General features: G+C 44.7%; 1 protein-coding gene across 1 annotated transcript in view; it reads right to left on the bottom strand.

Moving 5' to 3' along the window:
• LHFPL6 (LHFPL tetraspan subfamily member 6) overlaps positions 1-19,203 on the bottom strand; it is a 135,958-nt gene extending 116,755 nt beyond the window's left edge. Inside the window, exons 1-2 of the mRNA XM_064408930.1 lie at positions 18,985-19,203; positions 15,935-16,492 (exon numbers count right to left, since the gene is read on the bottom strand). Coding sequence (XP_064265000.1) covers positions 15,935-16,319 — 385 coding nt within the window. The 5' untranslated portion in view covers positions 16,320-16,492; positions 18,985-19,203. The remainder of the gene's footprint in view (positions 1-15,934; positions 16,493-18,984) is intronic.
• Positions 19,204-21,839: the final 2,636 nt, after the last annotated feature.

Raw genomic sequence — 21,839 nt, 5'->3', positions numbered from 1 at the left:
CAAGCAAAAAAATATAAAATTTAGGGGGGTGAAACTAATTAAGTCCAACCCCTTTTCACCCCAAACTTCACCGCCTACTGGGTCTTCTCTAGCTTTGGCTTTAGTGTTTGCAGTGGCAGCTGATTCTGTGTAGATTCTCTTTGTTATTTACTTTTGCCCTGTTCACTGGGTGTTTTTTCCAGAACAAAAATATGGCAAAAGATTTGTAGTTTCAAAACTAATTAAACAATTAGCTGAAGCTTCCTCTCCACCTAAAAATGATGGCCAGCTTCACAACAGACAGACGGGCTACACCATCCTTCTGCTGGGAAACAGAGACACCCTTCTGCAGACACAGAGTCCGTCATGTCTTCCTACAGGTACTTGGTGCCATTAAAGCAAAACTACTGCTAATCCCTCATTTAGGGCTCCATTTCACAGAACAAATAAAAAGCACGATTTCTGAAAAGGCATCCTATTTGATCTGATGCTTTTCAAACTGGATCCTAACAGCTTTCACTGAGGCTGAATTAACATCTTTTGAAATTTGTAAAGATTATCGCTGACCTATTTAAAACAAAGACAAACAAAACTAATGGAGAAAAAAATTCATTCTGCTCTCTTATTTTTACTACAAAGACCAACAGTCACACAGCCTAAATTCACAACCAGGTATAAATTTTGACCATTCACATGAGAGCCACTGAGATGAAAGCATTTGCTTGCTGAGCTTCATTGGCTGAAAAACACTTGACTGGGTACATTTAAAAATGCTGCTTATCTGAACTGTTTCAAGAGATTAGTTTGCATATTTAATATGTTAATGTTTCACAAGTAAGAAGATTTGCAGTGACTTATTACAGGACATATAACTTGGCAGAGCCCTGAGTCATTTAAGCTGCTACCTTAGTCACTAAATGCCAGCTACACTATTAGACACCACCTCAGAGTCTGTCCATGGCAGTAAGCCAGTTTTGCAGATCCCCTTCCAAAATCCAGTTTAAAGTCTGTCTTTCAGCAGGATATTTCCCAGTGGTTTATATTTTCACTGTCACTAGCATGTCAGTAAGAGTGCATATCTTTTGAGCTCTGATTAATTTTGCCTTGATACTACTGAAATGCCAAGTATAACTTTAACTCAGGTTCTGAAGTGTTAATCAGTTTTGAAATATCCATAGAATGCATATATATACAGGCCTGCAAGTGCTCAGAGACATCTGTCAGGATCCACATGGCACTGACACTTGTTTCTCTCTAGGCCCACAGGGTCAAGTGATCATCAGCACTGATAACGAAATGCATCATCTCGAAGCAAAAAGACGTGGCCTTCTATTAAAGTCCTCTAAGATAAAAATATGAAGATATAACTCTTCTAAGGTATGCATTAATTTTCATTCTCAAATAATATTTTTATTATTTACTCTTTCAGAGCTGCCACTGGCCACATTGATAAAAAATTTCTCTCTAAATATTGAAGTCCAAAAAAAAAATCAAATAATCACAGAATAACAACCATTTCCTAAGTTGGAAGGGACCCACAAGGATCATTGAGTCCCCTCTTAAGTGAATGGCCCATATGGGGATCAAAAATCCTGTGTCTTGGATCTCTGCATAATTAGGTCATAACCATAATGTGATTTCTGTGGTTTAAACCTCTACCATTATGCTAGGTATAAAATTTATAGGAATCTCCAGACTTCAGGATATAAAATGCTCATTAATTTTGTGGAAGAGGAAGAAACTTCCCTCAGGGCAATTTTATTGCTGAACAATCTGCTACATAGTATTAGGTCTGCTACTTACACTGGCACATTTCATGCTGGAAACACCAAGATTCTGTATTTCAAGCCATCATGCTAAGACAAAGAATAATCTGTATTCTTATATTCTGCTTAGTAGGAAAAAAATGTTCACAGAAACTATGAGCTGCGCTTTCACCCATAAACCAGCCAACCAATGTACTCAGCCAGCCTGGAAAAACCAAAATGAGCTTTCAGTTCGTAGCCAGAGGTTCATGCACTGAAAACTGTGCTCTGGAAAGGCCATTCCCAGAAGAAAGGGTGAGGCCATCTTTTCCAGCCAGACCCAGGTCAGGGCTGGTTCCAATGGCACCGTGACAATTTGCACTGGCTGGGTACCCGGCTCACGGTTCGGAAGTGGCACCTGGAGCACACAGATCTTGCAGCAGCCACTGCCCCTCAGAGACACGGTGGATGCACAGAGTCACTGCCACAAAGACCCCCTTGCTTTCTTGGCAGAGCTAAGCCTCCTCCTTCTCAGGGAACTCAAGATGCTGACTAAAATGTAAACTACAGTCAGCCCATCCACCAAAAAGTGTTGTGCCAGTGCATGCACGGGACTGACCAGTCCCATCACATGGGGAACCGCCAAGGAAGGGGGTGCCTTGAGGAAAATTCCCACCAGGTATTCGCCCTCCAGGAACTACAGAGGATAAAGGTTTCTCCTGCAAAGAAGCTGGGGAACTGCCCATAATCTCAAGCTTTCCTAAGGTGTTTAAGAAAAACCTGACTTGTTTCAGGATGCTCACGACTGTGTACATTTGGAAACCCTTTGCCTACAAGGGCACTGTGGAGACCTTAGGATGGAGGAAAGCAAGACATTCCATTAGTTAAACTAAAAGGACAAGAACAAACACTTTCTAAAGGGCATAAGGAAAAGTTTCCTCAATTGGAAGTCTCATTCTGAAAATAATTTATGTTTTCCCAAGCTTGGCTGCCCTTGCCTTGGCAGAGAGGCGCAGATCTGAGTCACCTCAGAATGCAGGCTCACTTTTAAGAACTTTTAAGCTTCACTTTGAATTAATTTTTAATTAGGTACTTTTTAAAATTTTACTGAGAAACCATAACACATTATTTTTGGAAGTTCAGTTTGGCAGAATGAAAAAGGGCTAGCATTGCGCTCTGCAAATAAAGACCTTTTAGACTGCACCTGAAAACCACTTACACTTTGGCAAAACCGCTCATAGCTGTAAAAATCTGCCCAGTATCTGTGTGGAGAAAGTGTCGCTCTGTAAGGGGGACAAGAGATGCCAGGTCCATGCTGGGGTGCTCGTCTTGCCTCACCCCACCTACCAAAAACTGAGCATCCAACACTGAAAGGAAAAGAACTGCATTTGCTGTCTGTATTCCTGTGCTCATACACACACACAACCTTCCTACCAAAACAACCTCCTCATCTGTTTTTGATAAGGAAACTCACACAGACTTGCTAAGCACTCTGGGTTGCAGGCTTGTCTAACAATCTTGGGTCATCAATCCAGCAACAATCCACTAGGTCTGCTTTTAAAATGAAGCTGTGATTAGCTTGAAGGAAATAAAATTTGCCTCTTACAGCAAGCTCTTTAACTGCACTTTTGACAGTCTTCAATGATACAGAAAGGGAAGGAGATCATTTTTGCTGTCATATGTGAAAAACACTTGCAAGCTGACCTGGCTTCTCATATATTACTTTTGTACAGAGATTTGCAAGTGTCTGAATTGTCTTCCCCCACCTGCTCTGCCAAATTATTATGGTACAAGCACTTCAGAAAAAAAAGCACAATTGCTTGAAATTACACTAGAGTCAAATGTTGATAAAAAGGTGTCACAGAGGGAATGAAAACTAACTGCTGTGAAATTTAATGAAACCCACTGTGTGCCAAGGGCACAGGCAGCCAAATTGAATTTTAAAAAGTGCCAAGCAGAGAAGCTTGTAATCAGACTAGCCACTATGTTAGATGAGATAAGCAGAATGACTTTTTTCTATCACTAGATCAAAACAGACTGCAATTCTTATGCATGAGATGAAAAGTTACAGTATTTATCTTCCCAGCTTCCTGTGTTCTTAGCACCGGATCTCTGGCTTAGCAGCATGAAATGGAATTTGCCATCTCCAGTGTATGGCTTGTCCCAGCCCTTGCACGGTTCTTTCCTGAGTTTTTATTGCAAATTGTTATGGAAAAGAGGAACAAGCTAATCAGAGTTGTTAATGGCTCAGCATAAACTACCTTCAGTCATGGTGTCCCCTTCCACAGCCTGGGCAATGAAGTCAATAGAGGGGAATATGAAATAGAAGATGATGCCAGCACAGGAGAAGGACTCTGTTCAGCGGAGCTCACATGGAGAGCAGTTGCAAAGCATCACTCCACTGCAGCCTCTAAAGGAATCATTTTGCTTCTCAATTATTATATCAACATTATGTTGAAATTGTAAATTCGAAATAAGAAAAGCCTGATCTCCCAAACAGAACTGCTTGCATTCATTGTGCAAGTAACCCCTCAAACTCTAGTTAAGGACATGGGACAAAAAATCTGTGCAGTCCATCTTTGTTGGAAACAGCTTCAGTACACTCATTACTTCAGTTGTTCAGGGAGTTATCAGCAGTCTTAGCTCTGGACAACACAGAGAGGCTCAGAGTCTGCACCTATACCTCACTGATGAATTTTAACATTGCAACCTGCTTGAACTTGTAGCCTGGCCTAATTGGCTAGATTCTGCTTTTAATGGTTTGCTGGTGAAGCTGGAATACTTTCTGGAGAGAAAGTTTCTAGCAAGAGAGATTTCCAGTACTGAAGAAAGCTCTCCAAAGCCAGCCATTGTGTTTCTTTTAAAAATATTTCTTATAAAAATGCCCTGATTTTACCATGACCTCTCAATTTTGCAGAATGTGCCTGTAATAGTTTCAGGGCTTGTCTTGGCTGTAAGAGTTTTATGCCAGTATTTAGTGCCATTTGTCATGTTTTCACTGCTGTGCCAGAAAAGGAACTTGAAAACAACAGAATTCCTTGAAATCTAAAACACACTATAGCACAGAAGCCTTAAGTTTCTGATTTTATTGTGCACAACCCATGCCACATCTGAAATACCCTCTGCAAGTGAGCAGTACTGAAGAATCCATCTGGCTGCAGGTATGGCAAATGGAATTTTATGACGTGAAGTTCCTCTCCTCTCACAGCCCTCTCCATTCCCACTTCCCCTGCTTCCCTATCTGCACATGCCCCGGCCTCTGACTGCTCCCTCCTCTGCTCATACCTTTCTGAGGACACAGTTGAAGTATAAGAGTGTTTAGGGGAATAAAGATCATCTGAACTTTACCCCTGAAAGTAATACATTTAGCCAACATTTATATGTCTCCTTTTACTTAGTCCTCTACAAAGCACACAAGAAATGGGTCAGCATCAATTCTCATCATATTAAAAATAAAATCAACCCAAATCTCCCTCAATTTCCCCATTTGACTTTGTTTCAGCAAGGACTTCTTTGGAGCAGCAAAGCCTTTCCCTTGCCTCTGCCTTTTCTGCTATCACAAAGTAATTCAAGAGTTTCATACATTATAACAACAACCATAACAGAAGCAACATGGTACACCTGGGAATGTTTGTGCAAATTTGCCAGACAGATTGTACTAATCTCCAAATGACATTCAAAGCTCATAGTCATGTAGTAGCACCTGGGCTGAGTCAGAGCAAATTTTGAAACAAATAAATTTCCTCTCACAGATACACTCACAAAGGTCCCTCAACATCACTCTACCTTGGTTTGTACAAATTCCCCAACACAGAGCACTTTTTAGTACATCCTAGTAACCATTCCCAGTGACTGGCATTCAACTGTATTGTGCCTAACCTGAATGACTTGTGACGCTCTGAATATTAAGTTTGCTCTCAGTTTAATAAAATTTATAAATATTCATAAACAGGCTTTCATTTGACTGCAGACTTGGACAAAAACCTGTACTTGTGAACAAGTCAGGCAGTGCTCTCCTCAGAAGTTGTAAGGCCATTTCTCATACATGGCTATGTTAGCAGGTTTCATATCCTTTCACAGGGTGCTGCATTTCAGAAGCAGCTTCTGTTATTCCAGATTGACCATTCATGGCTTTATGTCAATATTTTCTCACTTTGCACTTATTAGAAAACTGTTCTTCTCAAATTAACAATACAAATTTATATTACAAAGGCATCTTTATTGGGAAACAATGCAAGACAACGGAACTGTCAGCTTACAAAAAAAGGGGTCAAATCTTTACATTGCTATAGAAACTATACCATGTTTACCAGAATTCTGTATTTTCTGCTTAATTTTCTCTGAAGCTCTTTGGATTCTGCCACAAGATAAAATAACAATGATTTCTAATAAGTTATTGTTTAGGTTTTCATTCATTATAATTTTATTCATATTCCTACAAAATACTGCCAAGCTTACATAAAAGTCTGTCCTGCTAGTAAAGAACTGTGCCCACAAATAAATTCAAAGTGGTCAGTCCTCATGAAAGACTGGGGCTTATCAGGCTTACGCAAGAAAATGTGGACTCAGCTCAAGGTACAGCAATCCTCCCAAGAAAGAGTTTTGTGTCAAGGTGTTAGTCCTGATGCAATTAATATTCCATACCTGGGGAATTAGGGAGAATCTGGTATCCCAGGAAGGTCTGTGCACTGTCACCCAGCAGCAACCTCCCCCAAATCCCTCTAGTCACAACAAGTAGCAACGGCACTGAGCTCCAGATCCTCTCTTCCCCTGGGTTCCATTGCAGAATACTGCTGTTGATTTCAACAGGCCAGGCTCTAAGGAAAAGCCAGTCTGGAGGGGAAAAATGTCTGCCTCTGTTCTCAGATGTACCTGTGACATCAGGGGACTGACAGTGGAACAAACAAAATAGGCGATCTAATCAAGCCTAGTGAATCAGCCTTATCACCAGCATTGTCTGGGTGCAGTGACCATGCCAAATTTTTCATGCCTGAGAAGATACAGGACAGCTTCTAGAAGGGATCTGTCAAATGCAATATTGCCCCTCTGACCTGTGATGTCTTGTAGTGGCAGAGTCATCCCAAAAACAAGGAGAGCATTCTTTCTTGGTTCTCTGTGACTTAAAGCCCTCTTCATATGATCTGAATGTCACTTTGGACCTCGCACTTGTGCAGCATAAAAAGCTTAACATCACTGAACTCAACAAAGGTGTTCCACAGTGCCAAAGGAAATCCTTGAGCAGGAAGTCAGCCAGCATGATGGTCACCACAAGCTAAGCAGCTGTGGTTGGAGTTTTGGTTGTACAAATACATCCTGTGTTTATTAATTACACCACACTCCTTCCTAATTGCTCACTGCATGGAATCAATACATTGGCTACTCTCAAGTTCTACTCCTTGCTCCCTTGAGATGATAGAGTTTGAAAACTGCCTTATTTTACTTTGTGAAGCCAAAGTTAAAGTCCTTAGAAGGCAAAAACATGCATTGCAGAAATAAAGGGATGTGAGCAAGGAAAAGAAAATACAGTTTGAATACTGTGAAAAAAATTCCATGTGGAATGTACAGTAAGCTGAGTTTCCTAAGAGAAATGAGAAAAAAAATACAAACTACATAGACGTTTAACACCAGACTGGACAAAATCCTGGAAAATACACCATTGGGAACAATTCTGTCCTGTCTGTAGGACATATGACCACTCGCACTGGAAAATATGGAAACATTTTGATGCCTAAATGCAGTTTCCAGCAATATTCAAATATCCACTGAAATATCTCAGGAAGCAAAACAAGCCAGATCTTTCAATGCAGAAACAAAATTTCTAACTCCAACCCAGATTCTTCTCTAATCAACACCAATGTGAAGGATCTGAAATGAGGTACCTCTGAATTTACTCTGACTCCGCACCAGCAAAATAGATTTTTTGGTCCCCTGCCTCACGTTTTCTGAAGTTTCATTAGGTTATGCAAGCAAAACCTTTTGAAGTGAAAAGTGTCACAGAAGTGCTGAGCACCATTGTTTCTTTGTAATAAAAAAAGGGGATAACAAAGCAGGAAGACTGAACTTCATTCTACAGATATATAAAACAGCACACCGGGACTTCTTTAGATCAAAAATTCTGTTATTAATGCAAAATTCTGCTTAAACGCAACACAGCTGCAGCAATATTCAAAACACCACTTTTATATTCAACATTAATAGGACAACAAGTGAAGTAAAAAGATTCTTCCCAGTATTTTAGCAACATATTTTTTAATATATATACATCAGAATTTCCATTTTAAATGTGGTTCCAAAACACCTAAAATCTTATTTGAAGAATTTGCTCCAGGCTGAAACTCTGCATGGGGCTTTTTCTTCCTCTGTATTTAGTCAAAATTTATATTGGGATTAAATGTAATTTTAAAAAAAAAATGAATATGTATTCAAAACAATTCAGTATAAACAAGTTAATTCACTGGGGTAGCTCTTCAACAAGAAAGTCATCATGAGAACCACACCTGTTTTAGACTAATGTCAAATCCAATAATCCTAGAATAGAAATAGTGATGTAATTTGTACTAAGTGTCACTGACTTCAAAGGACACACAAAACTTTGCAGCCGGTAAGGGCCCTGATGCTTTTTTAGGAAGATTTTGAAATACCAGAAGAGATATCTGAAGTGGTGAAGAGTGACAGAATTAAAAAACTACTAAGCTAAGTATGAAGGCTACTCTCCACATCATTTGTCTTCTTCGTTTTACATCCCCTCTGTTTCAACAGCCTTACAGCCCCTTGCCTGCTCTGCACTGCTTGTGACCTTGCTGGCAGAGATCGCCTCCTCAGAGCTACTGTTTCTGCACCTTAGCACCAGTGATGTTTATTACTGATCCTTCCTTGCTAACCAGTTTTGTTAAAATGGTCAGTGTTAGCTTAACTTGCAAACTTTGGTAACCAGGTTTCCTTCAGTGGGACTCTAGAGAAAATATCACAAAAACCTGTGCTGTGAGATCTGCCAGGGACGCAGCCTTTAGCAAGGCAGCAGCAGGAACTTCTGTGACCAAGGTGAAGGCAACCATGCAAAACAGTATAATCTCTTGAAAATATACAGATTCTAAGTGTGCACCTTTCTTTACCTCTTTCAGGTAAGCACCTGCTAGCTGGATTCCCTATCAGTCAGACCTGATGGCCCCTGCATTCAGGAAAGATTCAAGTAATGCAAGTCCCTATCTAATTAAGACAGTAGGAATCTAAGTAATGTCCTTTATAAACTGACAGAGGACGTACATTGTATTGGTTCATCTATTACATTCAGGCTTCGATCCTGAATTTGTCTCATATTTTAATTCTATCTGAACACAGCAGAGAGAGAGCTGGCTTATCTTCAATAAAACATATGCTACTGAATCTTTAAGATAATTTCACTGTCTAAATTCTCTTGTCCTGAACATCTTCCCAAACAGTTATACTTCCCTGTCTTATTCTGGGCTCCAAATCTAAATCTGCAGCAGCGGAAAAACAGACTACAACATAAATCCAAGAATTTGACTCTATGCTGTGCCACAGTACATGAAGGTACCTTGTAGTGCTGAGAAGCAAAGATGAAGATAGGCACAAGCAGTCAGAGGATTCAGTTTAGCAAGTCAAAGTCTAGTTGAAAAGGGATGAAGCTGGAAAACTATACACTGCATTTAATCCTTTGGTGGATTGCTAGAGAAAACTGAAGAAATAACTAGTGTGAAACACACCAGCTACAAAGCAGCTTCTATACAGGTTGTTCTGGTAAAGAAACCACAACAAAGCACAGCTTAAATGGATTAAAAGCAACCTAAGTGTCGGATCTTAAAAGAAAAAAAGAAAAAAGACAAAATATTCCTTGAGAAAGCATAATTTTGCAATGATATATTCTTGGTGCTATATTTTTAACATTTGCATTAATGATCTGGAAGAAACGCAGCCAGAGTAATTCACCACTGGAACAACTTATGGAGATCAGGCTTTTCTCAAACTTAATTAAATTCAGACCAGAATTTTTTTTCTCAGAGATGCACTCTAGTTCAAACTGAAATGATATGAAGGCTGTCCTATGACCCATGCTACTGCAGACCTCAGACTAAGCAGTCACAGTGTTCTCTGCTGACTTTATTATTGCTGAATCAACGAGCCTATGACATGACACATAATGACTCACTACCAACTTCTAACAGTGTCACTTTCATTGTTTTCTCTTCTTCTGTTACCTTGGTGAGGCTTCTTGTCCTTTCATTTGCCTCTCCTGCAGTGTCTATATGTGCACACACACGCTGGATCTGTACTCAGCCTGAAGCTTGTCTTTGTCTAGGATGAGGATTGCCCCATCATGTGTTTACAGGAGCACAGCAAAGTCACTGAAGTTTTGCATCCGACGAGAGGAAGGTGTGACAAAACAGCCCCAAAAGCTAACTTGCAGGTAAAGCAGGGGCCTTGGTGTTTAACAGAAACAATGACCCTGCCTTGCCTCCACCCAAAAATTAGCCTTTCAAACATGTTTTTGGGCTGAAAAAAATGAAAGAACTAAAAGGACATTTTTGCTTTTTTTTTAATGTCTGTTTTATTTCAGGTACAAATTGCAGGAAGAGATGGCAAGAATATGTACAAATGGGGGAAAGGATGAAATTGCTTGGAAGAATCACAAGCAATTTCCGAGGCTGGGGTCACTGTTTTCTTGGTAGAAGTCCCTTGACCATCTCAGATCTTCCCTGTTCCCACAAGGCTTTTCTCAGTTACATTTTCTCCCTATAGGCAGGAAATTACACTGATCTTAGTCTTCCAGGCAGAAAGCAGAAAGCCTCACTTGAGCTGTCAGATGAAATAATGGTTACTGGTCAGTGCCTTTTCCTCCAGCTGCACAAAAACCCTTCCCAGAAGTTTCTAGTTCCTGTAGTCAACTGGAACTAGTCTCCCCAGAGCCCCTTTCTTAGCCAGCCTCAGAACCAAGACTCTTTTGTTCCACTTGAACCCAGAGCTGTCTGTAACTGCTAGTTACTTTTCTTGAAATACAACTTTGTTTCAGTGACTCCATCTCTCCCAAAAGCCTCTTCTTACTGTTTTAACTGTTTCCCCAAGCAAATCCTTTGAGGGAGAGCTTCTCTACATGACCCCACACAGCCACGACCTAGTGTTTTTTCCTCCTCTGTCCCTTACATTTCAGTATCAACTCAACCACAAAGTCAGATTCGGCCATTAACATGCCATTAATGTGCAGATTTTGTTTGGACCTGTCTCCCTAGAATCTTTAGCCCAAAATCGTAAAGGCTTTCTCTGAGGTTTCATTATAGACAACACAGAATCAAAACATCACCTCACACTCTACATTCTCCTCATCTTTAGGGATCAGTCCATATTTTTCTGCCTTTTGCACCCAGCAAACACTTGTCCTGAGCACCTTATGGCTGATGGAAAATATGATGGCCTCTACTGGCACACAACAATTGGAGAAGGACTCTCCAGCAATTTCATGTACTCCTGAGAGCATTTTTCATAAGGCCACATTTTATTTTCTGAGACAAAATCAAAAGTTGTTAGGAACTGTGTCACTTTTTTCTCAAATGAAAAAATGTGCCTTTCACCACCCCCTGCTCCAGATTTTCTAACCAACAATTTCAAGGACCATAGTTTCAGGAGTTTCAGCACTTCCATGAGACACAAGGGAAACAATACAGAGAAATAAGGAGAGGAAGAATAGATGCTGCTGAAAACTTTTTTCATTTAATGAAGGGGGTAGCAAAACTTGTACTTCTTTAGAGTGGAATCAATGAATACTAAAGATGACAGTAAACATGCCAGTTGCTGACAGCCACATGGCTACCCCATAATCATGGAAAGGGTTCACTTCTCATGTAGCACTCAGAATCAGGGTCACAGTGTCAGGTTCAGAGAGATGTCTCAGCCAGCAGATTGTTCCACACTTTGTTCCCTCAGATCTGTATTCTGAGCTTGGTTTAGCTGTTCTACCCAGCAAAAGGGAGTTCTGAGCTAGTGAAGATTTCATTCCCACGTGCTGACCACTTTAATGAAAAGCTTCATCTTGCCAGCGTAATGCTCTTTAAATTGACCATCCTTGCAGTACTTGTGCCTTTTGATCCACTGCCTCCCATAAAACTAGCTAACCTTTAAGTTCATTATGTTCTTAAAAATATTGCTATGTTCTTAAAATCATTGCTCTGCATTTAGAGAGTGAAACTATTCACCAAATTAGTATGTCATATCTGAGCTACCTACCTTTAAATTTCTAGTTTCTCCATTTAAGTGGAATTGACTTGCCATGGCACAATGAAAAGAAGATCAATAATTACAGACTCCAATTTGTGATAGATTTGTTAAACTTCACTCCCTGCTGTCATATCCTCAATAGTTATGGTCAAAGCTACATCCTCACAATCTGTTCTAGCTACATTATATATGCCTCAGCCTTCCAAACACACAAAGGAAACCAGCTGGAAACACTGTACTTAATGTTATCAGTGAAGACTGTATCTATCTACATGACTGTGCCCTCAAGAGGTTACAGACAGCATAACTTCCACCTCAGTTGTCATTTCTTCGAAGCAGTCCAAGAGACATGTCCAGGAAGCATGGTCTGAGAGACCACAGCAGACATTTGACAGCTGTGGACTGCAGACCACTGACACCCACTGCAGAAAAGGCTGGCCTTGGGGAGTTGGACACTTCTTGTCACCCACCACCAAATGGCCTTAGAAAAAGCTAAAAGCGTCACTTTTCATGCAAGCAATTGCTGTAATGGCTACAGAGCTGCCACGTGATCATGTATGGGAAAGGAAGCCGCTCCCACAATTACAAACAGGAGGAAAAGTCTACGATGCAATCTTTCTAGTAGGAACAGAAACTTGACATGTTTCATCCCAGAGGCACCTTAAAATGCATGTATACCCTGTAGCCAGGATCATCTGAAATAGCAAATACAGACTAAGTACATAGGAACAAGAAATATCCAAAGAGCCCTTCTGACTCCGCCTAGATCTGCAATTTCTTGCAGGTTCTGCCATTCAATTTTTATCAGAAGAGCAGATTTATGGTAAAATCACTCATGAATAATTCACTCCCTTGAGCTGCCACATGCAACTTGGGGAAATCCCAACTATAAAACCTTGGCACCATTTAGCTAGCACAAGCTGCACTACTTTTTTACAGGTGTTATTCCACTGACCTACTTGGAGTTATTCCTCCTTCATAGTGCTAGAAGAAAAGGATCAGGCTGTTTGCTTACCACCTCTGGTAAGCAAACCTCTCTGCCACGTCTTCATAGCAGTAAAAATGCTTCTAGTGTTGGACTAAGTTTTAGCTTTGGCTCACCACAGCTTCAGTGGCTTGTACATCTCCTCTGCTCTTGGGCCTCCCACAATAATCCATTATTCATTGGCTTACTTCCTCCTCAAGTCTGTGTTTTTAAATCATGTTGAGAAACTTACTTGGATCCTAAACAAAAGGAGCACAAGTAAAGCCATAAACTAGCTACACTGAACCTGTCTTTATGCTGGTTTCTAACTTCAAGAGAAATATGGTTTATTCCAATACTCATCCTCCGCCACTGGAGCAAGAGCCCCAGCAGGGTATGGGTGCAGATGCCTGAAACAAAAAGAAAGTGAAACCGTTTAGCCACCTCCCTGTCCTAACACAGAGGATGAATTACTAGCATCACTCAGTGGCTGCTTATTTTCCTAGGCTTTTCTATATATAAAGCTAGGTGGGAGTTCTACTTCACAATTAAAAAAAAAAACACCACAAACAAAAAAACCAAACAAAAAACCACCAATATTTATAAGGGTTTTATTTGATTAGATCTCTAAGTGGAGACCAACTAAAATGACAATGACTGTGCTGCCACCAAGCCACATTCAAAGCCCACATCATGGTATACAACTGCATTACAGGGAACAAAGAGAATGCATTCCCTGCTTGTAAATAAGGTGAACAGCTCACGGCTATCTTGACATAAAACAAGATAATAATTATAGTGCCTAAGTTAGACATCTGAGTAAATGTAGTCATGTTATTTAAACAATTAACCTACACTGATTTATAGCAGCTAAGGATCTGATGAGGGATGTAAGAAACTCCTCTTTACCCTAATATGTCCCTTCAGTTTATCCAAATTACTGGCTTTCACCACCTGGCCTTTCCCTTGTGCCCCCACAGTTAGGTTTTAAGCAGGTTAAGAAATGACAGTGCTCACTTTGGTCTTTTCTTACACAATTCCAGCAGTGCTGAATGAAATGCGAGACAACCATAAAAGCCAGTAGAGGGGAAAATTAGACATGCTGCGTAACTAATTTCTGAACTGTAAGCAAAGTTGTTGGCAATTTTCATTTCATATCACAGGTTCATGTTTCTTTGAACTGCCACCTACTGAGAACAAGCACTGGCTGCTCAAGCCCTTCCAGGCAGAATGGGATGCTCCCTGGTCAGCTTGGACAAGTTTAAGAGGTTGCCATGGTGTGCTCCTTCTCCAGGAGCAACCATCCTGCCTCAGAGAAGGGTGCACGCCTCCAGCTCACACCAGTGTCATGGGGAGCAGGGTTCCTCCTGCATCCCCTGGCCACGTGCCCACTGCTGGAGCTGCCGTGTTTGCTGGGGTGGCTGTAAGCAAACAGCTGTAAGCTCGCCTGCCAGCCCTGCTCCACAGGCACACAGGGGAGCATGGTCACGAGAAAGGGGCCAAATGCAAATTAAAACCAGATGAACCAAGATAGCAGTTGGAAAGAGGGGGTGGTTAAAGCCTGTGACAGCTCTAAGTGAAAATAGTCAGACAAAGCGGGCTTGTAGATTGTCACCAAACTGAGAACCTCCTCCACTCCCAACTGCCTGGCTGGAACTGTATAATGGAGCAGGTTTCAAGAAACCACAGCTCCCAGCAGAGTTAACTCTCCAGCAGCTGCTGCACTTTCAAATTGTCAGACAGATTAAACACAAGAATGCCTGTGTGTCACAAAGCTCAGGGAAGGGTGAAGTGATGGGGTCAGCTTGCTCTAAAGTGCAGAAACTACTCAAAAAGTTGGAGACAGGACTCCCTGTGGCCAGGAGGGAGTTACACTGGTATCGTCTGGCTGAAGGCTTGGCACAGGGCCCTTTCCCAGCCTCAGCTGTCCTCACCAAGCTGGACAGTTAGTGGAGTTTTTGTCTTGTGCTTCCTTATAAGCTGCAGTCGTGCCATGTAACCTGACCGCCCTTGCAGAGCAAGCGCCTGTTTGGAAGGGAGAGAAACGGGGCTTCCGCTAGAGTCCACTCCTTTGGGGCATGAGCCAGGGAGCCTGGCTGGGACCAGGGCACCCAAAAAGCTGGCACCTGCACTGCCTCAGCACCCAAAGCTCAGAGAAGCATGTTACCTTATGGGGACAAGTGCATGTGTGTGGTGGAGCGCTTGCATCAGGCAAAAGTGAGTGCCACTGATCCGCATGTCACCGATGACAAGAGGGTGATGATTTACTAGGAATAGTGCCCAGTAAAAAGCATGCTTGTGGATCCTATTTATTGTCTCCTACCCTTCAAATACTCTTACAGTTACAAAGACGCCACACAATTACAAGTTAGAAACAGGAGCGGAAGTAATTCTCCCACACGCTGTCTAGCCCATGGAGCCAACAAACCCGAGGCACCATCAGCAGGCAGCATGGGTCAGCCAGCCCAGCAGGGCTCCTCCCAGGAGATGGTGGGCCACCTCCACCAGGGATAAACAGCCCACACTTCAAACCTGGGCCAAAGCTTGTGCAGCTGCAGAAAGCAGAGCTGGAGGGAGCTCTGCCAATAACAGGGGTAAGAAGGAGAAAGGGAGGTTGTTCCCACACAACACAGCCTCTCCTCTGCCAAACCACAATGCTTCATGTGGATCTGTAGCCCACATGCTTCTCCAGGTACCTCCAACTCAGCTATGCTGTGCTGGAAACTACAATCCAAAAACTGCTGAGAAGATGCTGGCCCACAGAAGTCAACTTGCCACACAGCTCTCAAAGGTCACACAATGACCAGACAGGGACTTGAGCACAAGAGAGCCCAGGCCACTGTGTCTTTGGGCCACATTCGGGCAGCCACACAAGCAGCTCAGTCGTTGGGGGAGCCAAGTGGTCTCCCTTGCTAGGAGAAAGTTTGAATCACCCCTTCCTCTTCCCAAAGCACCAGAAGAGTCTCCCCACAAGCAAACAGCCTGGACATCCCCATCCCCTCACCGCAAGAGCACTTACCCCCCAGGAACTGGATTCCTCCTGCCACCCTGCCCACAGTCCTGGAGATGAGCTCGGACACACAGCAGCCCATGAGCGCTGTCAGGGCCACCAAGAGAAGCAGCCCGCAGCCCAGGCCCGTCACCACCGTGCAGATCCTCCACTCGGCACTCGGGATGGCCTGGAAGGAGGCATAGCGGCCACACTGCTCCACCATCACGGTCATCTGGCGGCTCTCATCCCGCACCGGGTAGGAACACCTCCGGAAAGTGCCGAAGGAAACAGACTTCTCCAGCTGAGAACCCAAGAGCCAGTAGGGCATGAAGAAGCCAACACAGGAGGCAGCAGCGCAGAGGAAGGAGAGGAGGGCCCAGACAATGCCAGCACAGGTGAGGCTGGAGGCCATCTTTGTGTCTGCTCCAAGACCCCACAAGATGGGAAGACAAAAGTAACTGTGTATTTTAGAGGGGCTTTAGGGATAATCCGGAATCTCTCAGCCTTGACAAATCCTCACACTGGGAGAAGCTCGGATCCGAAGAGCCAGGGGGATATTTCCTCCCATCATGAAGTCAAAGGTCCCTAATTAAATAACAAAACACAAAAAGGAGAAAAATACAAGTTCAGTAACGCTGACATTAGAAAAGAATATTTGTCTGCCAGAATGTTTTTCCTTCCTAGAAGACATGTCACTTGTGCTGTCTTGTGTTTTTCCTTTCTGAATAAAACGTGTCACTTTTCTGTCCCACCCTTGCAAGCAGACCCTAAAATCACTCTCAGTGACACCAGTTTCTGTGGTCAGTGTGATGGTGGTGGCCAGCAGCCCAGCTGGAACAGACTGCTGTGCACATCCAGGAATGCTCGGCAGCCACCTTCGGGGGTCTCCTGTGTACTTGCCTCACTTTTCTCCACTGCAAGTCCCGATCTTTCCAGTACCAATAGAAAAAACAGATAAGGTCTTGTTTATCCTTAATTAGCAAGACCTTCCTCCTACAATGCCTGGAGAATGTACTTCACTTTATAGATGGTCCTGCAGCTTCAGTACAAAACCACCCACAATGGCTAAGGCATTTCAAGTTCAGACTCTTGTGGCACAGGTAAAACTTATTAACACACTCCCAAAAGAAGTGATATGAGATGGCATTTTTCCCAGCACTCCAAGTTGTTTGGCATCGCTGTGCAAAAGGAGCCTTTTATCACTTGATGTCCCAAAGTGCCAGGAACCCGTACTCCAGGTGGGCTTCTGGTAAGTGAAGACATTGCCACATCTTTTCACCCCTACACAATCTCAAGGAGCTCACAATTAAAACACAGAGGTCTCTCTTCATATTCCTGCTTGCATTCAGCCCAGCTCTTCTTTGCCTCTTCCCAGCTCAAACCCAGGAGCCATAACCCCTTCGTATCCTTCTCAGACAACTCCCAGCCTCTCAGCTCAGTATCAGTGTTCCCGAGTGCATTTTACTGTCACCGAAACCTACATGCTGTTCCCAGAGGCTGGGGGTGTAATTCTCGTTAAATTCATGTTGGATCATTATTCTAACTGCATTTGTAAATTTATGATCATTTCTCACAGTTGCTGCCAAATTAATTCTGATAGCTATTTACAGGGGCTTTTTCTTCTAAGCATGATTAGGCGCCAATCAGTGAATTCATGAAAAGGCAATAAAATGAATACTACTTTAGCACAATGAGGGAACTTAGAGAAAGTCTGTAAGTGAAATTGGCCATGTGCACTACACAAAAGTTTTGTTTACTTTTAAAACACTAAGAAAATGAAGTCTCTTCTGTGATATTAAAAAGGCCTATACTGCTACTGAAGAAGTGTTCACCTATCTACCCGTAGCCTATCCACAGAAATATCTTTCAACCTGCAGACTGCCAAACCCCTGGGTATAAAAACTTGACAGAGAGGCATGGGGGTTGGGGGGGCACCATTTCTTTAGAAGCATCATCTAGAGAAGGATCTGTCTGTGTCTTGGCGTGGCACCAAAAGTAAGCCAAAGTGGGTCACAGCACTTAGGGAAGATCATTCCCTGAATCGCAGAAGGAGGTACATCTGGAAATAGGGGACAACATGGAGCGTCCCAGGGTACGACCCGGCAAACCCTGCTGCTCCAGCGGGGCAGCAGCTTTGCCTCCCTGGAGCCTGCCAGCTCACAGCCTGGGCGCTCTCCCGGGAGGCGGGCTCACCCCTCCGGCCCCGAAACCCCGCTCCCCGCCCTCCAGGGGTAGGAGGGGGCGGCGGAGAGATACGGCTTCCCCCGAGGGAAGGCGGCGGCCAGGAACCAAAACTCGCCGGGGTGATGCCAGGGAAAAACTGCGGGCGAGCGGGCGCAGCGCCCGCGGAGCCGGCAGGGTGGGGAGTACCGGGCGGGGCGGGCTGGGGTGCAGGGACCTGAGAGGGGCAGGGGATCCGAGAGGGGGAGAGGATCCGAGAGGGGCAGGAGACGCGGGAGGAGAAGGGTTTCTGGGGACAGGGGGTCCAAGAGGAGCAGAATGGGAGGGAAAGGAGGTGCTGCCGGAGCTGGAAAGGCAGAGCTGGAAAGGCAGAGGTGCCGAGAGTGTGGGGAATCCCAGTACCCAAGAGGACGGAGAGCAGGGAAACTGCGGGGCCGGGAAGGGAAAGCGGTACGGGATGGCAGGGAGATAAGGGAAAGACGGGGGCCCGGGAGAGGAAGGATTCGGGAAGACAAGAGGATGAGAGGGCTGGGAAGCCGAGCAGGGAAGGGAGTCTAGAGGGTCCAGTGCAACGGGCAAGGGATGCGGCTAGGCTGGGTGTCAGAGCGGGGAAAGGGAACGCAGGAGAGAAAGAGGGTCCGGGGATGCAGGAGATGTGGCAGTGCAGGATAGGGAGGGGTCGGGGAGGGAAAGGACGTTCTGAAGGCTGGAGGATCCGGAGTCGTGAAGGGAATGCAACGCACCGGGAGCGAGGGAGGGCAGGGGTTAGAGAAAGGAAGGGGGTGCAGGGGCAGGGGATTCAGCCGCGCATGGAGTGCGGGAAAGCCGGTGTCTGGAAGGAGCAGGAGCGCCAGGATGGGGGCAGGCGCGGTGCCGGGGAGCGAAGGGCTACTTACGGACACGCCGGGCGTGGAGGCTGCCCGCCGCGGCTGCCGGAGCACATGGGCGCGGGGCCGGCGGGCGGCGGCCGCCCCAAGCGACTCTACCCACGGTCCCGGCGCGGAGGCGACGCGGGCGCTCCGAGGCGGGCGGGACCGGGACCGGCACCCTCCCCAGCCCGGCCCGTCCTTTCCTCCGCGCGTTCCTCTCTCCCCCCGTTTGATTCCTCGGGAGGCAGCGCACTCCGCCGCCTCTCCTCCCCCTTGCCCGCCACCGCCTCCCCGGGCGGGACCCGCCGCGCTCGGCGCAGTTGCGGGGCCGCGGACGGGGCCGGGGGCGAGGGGCCGGGCGGCGGCGGCGGAGCGGCGAACGGGAGAGCGGGGGCGCGTCCCCGAGTCCTGGCGGGGCGGGGCGGTGGTCCCGGCCCCGCGGGGTCGCTGCGGGGGTGGGTCCCGGCTTCCCGAGCCCGCCCTGGACCGCGACGGGCGGGTCCCGGGTCCCGGGGCCCGGTCGGTGCGGGGGTGGCGGGAGCGCTGCGGCGGCGCCGGGCTCGGCCGCTCAGTGCGGGGTGCAAGGGGCGGTGAAGCCGGGGACGGAGGGGAGGAAAGAGCAGGAGAGGAGAGCGGGGGAAAGACAGCGAAGAAGGAGTATTTGTAGGAAAGGAGGAAGGCTGCAGTCCTTACATGGGAAAATATGGGCTAATCTCCTGATGGTGTGCGTGTGATAAGAACTGTGTCTGTCTCTGCATGCGAGCTGCTGATCCAGCATTTTGATCGCAACAGTTCCCGAGTTGGTCTACAGCGAGAGCAAATGTGATCACAGTACCAAGCAGCTCCTCCCGGATGGGTTAGGTCAAGCGGAGAGACGGGAGCTTCAGCCCTTTCCCAGAGTGTCTTAAGTGGGAAAGTTTTGAGGAGCGTTGCCTTCTGCACAGAGAGCCTCTGGGAGAAAAAGACATTTCCCATTCTGGTTTTTCCTCTACGCCCAGAAACGTGAATATATTTCTCAGATACAAGACAATTTTATGACAGGTTTAAATTGTGTCAGCACCAGACATGCAAAGTCTCTTTGGTAATGTTTCTTTTACAGTCCTGGCATGTAATTTAAACACCATTCATTAATATTATTCATGCTAAATGGAAGTGAGGTTTATTGCACTCAGTCTGCATTTACACCATTTAATAGTAACAGCAGCTATTTTCAGAATTGAATTACAAAGCCACTTTATTGCATTTTTAAAATTAGACATCAATTTTTTTCCCTATAATGCAAAGTCTTAAAATCAGAATATAACTGAAAATGCATTCTTTCTCAAGGGATAAGGAATGAATTGGAAAGTATCTAGCATGATCAAGTTTTCCACCCTAACATTTCAAGTCTATTTAAGGAAACATGTTTCAAAAAATCAAAAAGTGGGTTAAATGTAGGCTGAATGCTAGAATATATGCAATAAAATACTCCACAAGGAAGACAATGAAGGCATAACCCCAAAGCAGCCATACCCACAGCTGACTACCCCTAGGCTACATCCACCTAATATACATCTATATTAGCAAGTCATGTGGATCACTCTGGTGTTGGATCTCATGGGTGTGCAGGGCCTAAGTGATGCCCACACTTTTTCATAGCTTTTTCTTCAGTTTCACTCCAGGTTGGGCCTGTGAATTGAGGGCCCTGTGAGAATTCAGAATGCATCTGATGCACTCCGGGCACCTGTCTTCTGCTGTATTGCTATATGAATCCACTCGGTGTACCCACCTCTGCTGGGCAAAATAAAACGTGGTAAGTGAGGATGATCTGGAGATTCACTTCAAAAGCACGCCCTTGATCCACACCAAAACATGAAAGTGGATGTGCCCACGGGGTGTCTGACAGAAAGGGAGCTGGTATGAATGACTTTCCCAAAGCTGAGAGCTGGAGCCTGCTCCACAGCATACCATTCCAGCATCCTCCCCTCAAATCACCTTTCCACCCAGTGCTGTGCCTCCACCCCCAAGCATGCACGAGCTCTCAGGTCTCCACTTCTGCAAGGAGCTGTGCACGTTTGGGAGAGTGTAGACACTCCTCGTTTACTGCTCACATGCCTTCACTTACTGCACACATGCTCAGTGTGGTGTTTTATCCCCTGCTATTCATTTTACCAATGCCTGAAATGACAGGGATACTAAGCTAACACTGTGCTAATGGAACTCTCCTCTTGATGTAAAGAAAGAGAATAATTGAGTACTGTTATTAAACAGTTGTTTAATTGTTTAAAGACTGAGGTCTGTCATTCTTTTCTTAGCCAAAGGCCTGGGTTATAATGAAACTGTGATAAATATGTCTAAATTAGGCATGTGTTGGGATCAGACATGGGTAGAAATTGCCTGGCATTAAAATGACTGTGGAAAAACTTCTGTTTCACACATGGAAACTGTTTCTCAGTTAAAATTGGCATTGGAAGCCTAGGGAGAAGCAAACAAGCATGAATTTATTCATGCAATTTATCTCTTCCACGATATATGCCAAGGTCCCCAAGTCAGTGTTTGCTTTGCTAATGGCATCTCTACAGCAGTTCATTTATTTGCCTTATATGGCCTGTACATTCACTCCCTGAGCTGCTGCCATTCTGCTTTCCCTCATGGAAACTGTACATTGAATTTTGCATCTCTCCTGAAGCATCTCATTTTGCCAACTGTCTCTGAATGCCCCCACAAGCTGGCTGCATGGCTTAGTCGCTTGCAGGGAAATAAGCTTTATTTCACAATTCATATTCTGTCCAGGGAGTTTTGTTTTGATTAGGAACAAATTAAACACATTGTGTATATAAGGTAACATCCAAACTCTCATTCCATTTTCTCTTAATGTTTAAAACTCATCATGCTTCAACTGT

Source organism: Passer domesticus, chromosome 2 (genome assembly GCF_036417665.1).
Source record: "Passer domesticus isolate bPasDom1 chromosome 2, bPasDom1.hap1, whole genome shotgun sequence".
Taxonomy (NCBI): Eukaryota; Metazoa; Chordata; class Aves; order Passeriformes; family Passeridae; genus Passer; species Passer domesticus.
This window is presented reverse-complemented; position numbering and strand designations above follow the sequence as displayed.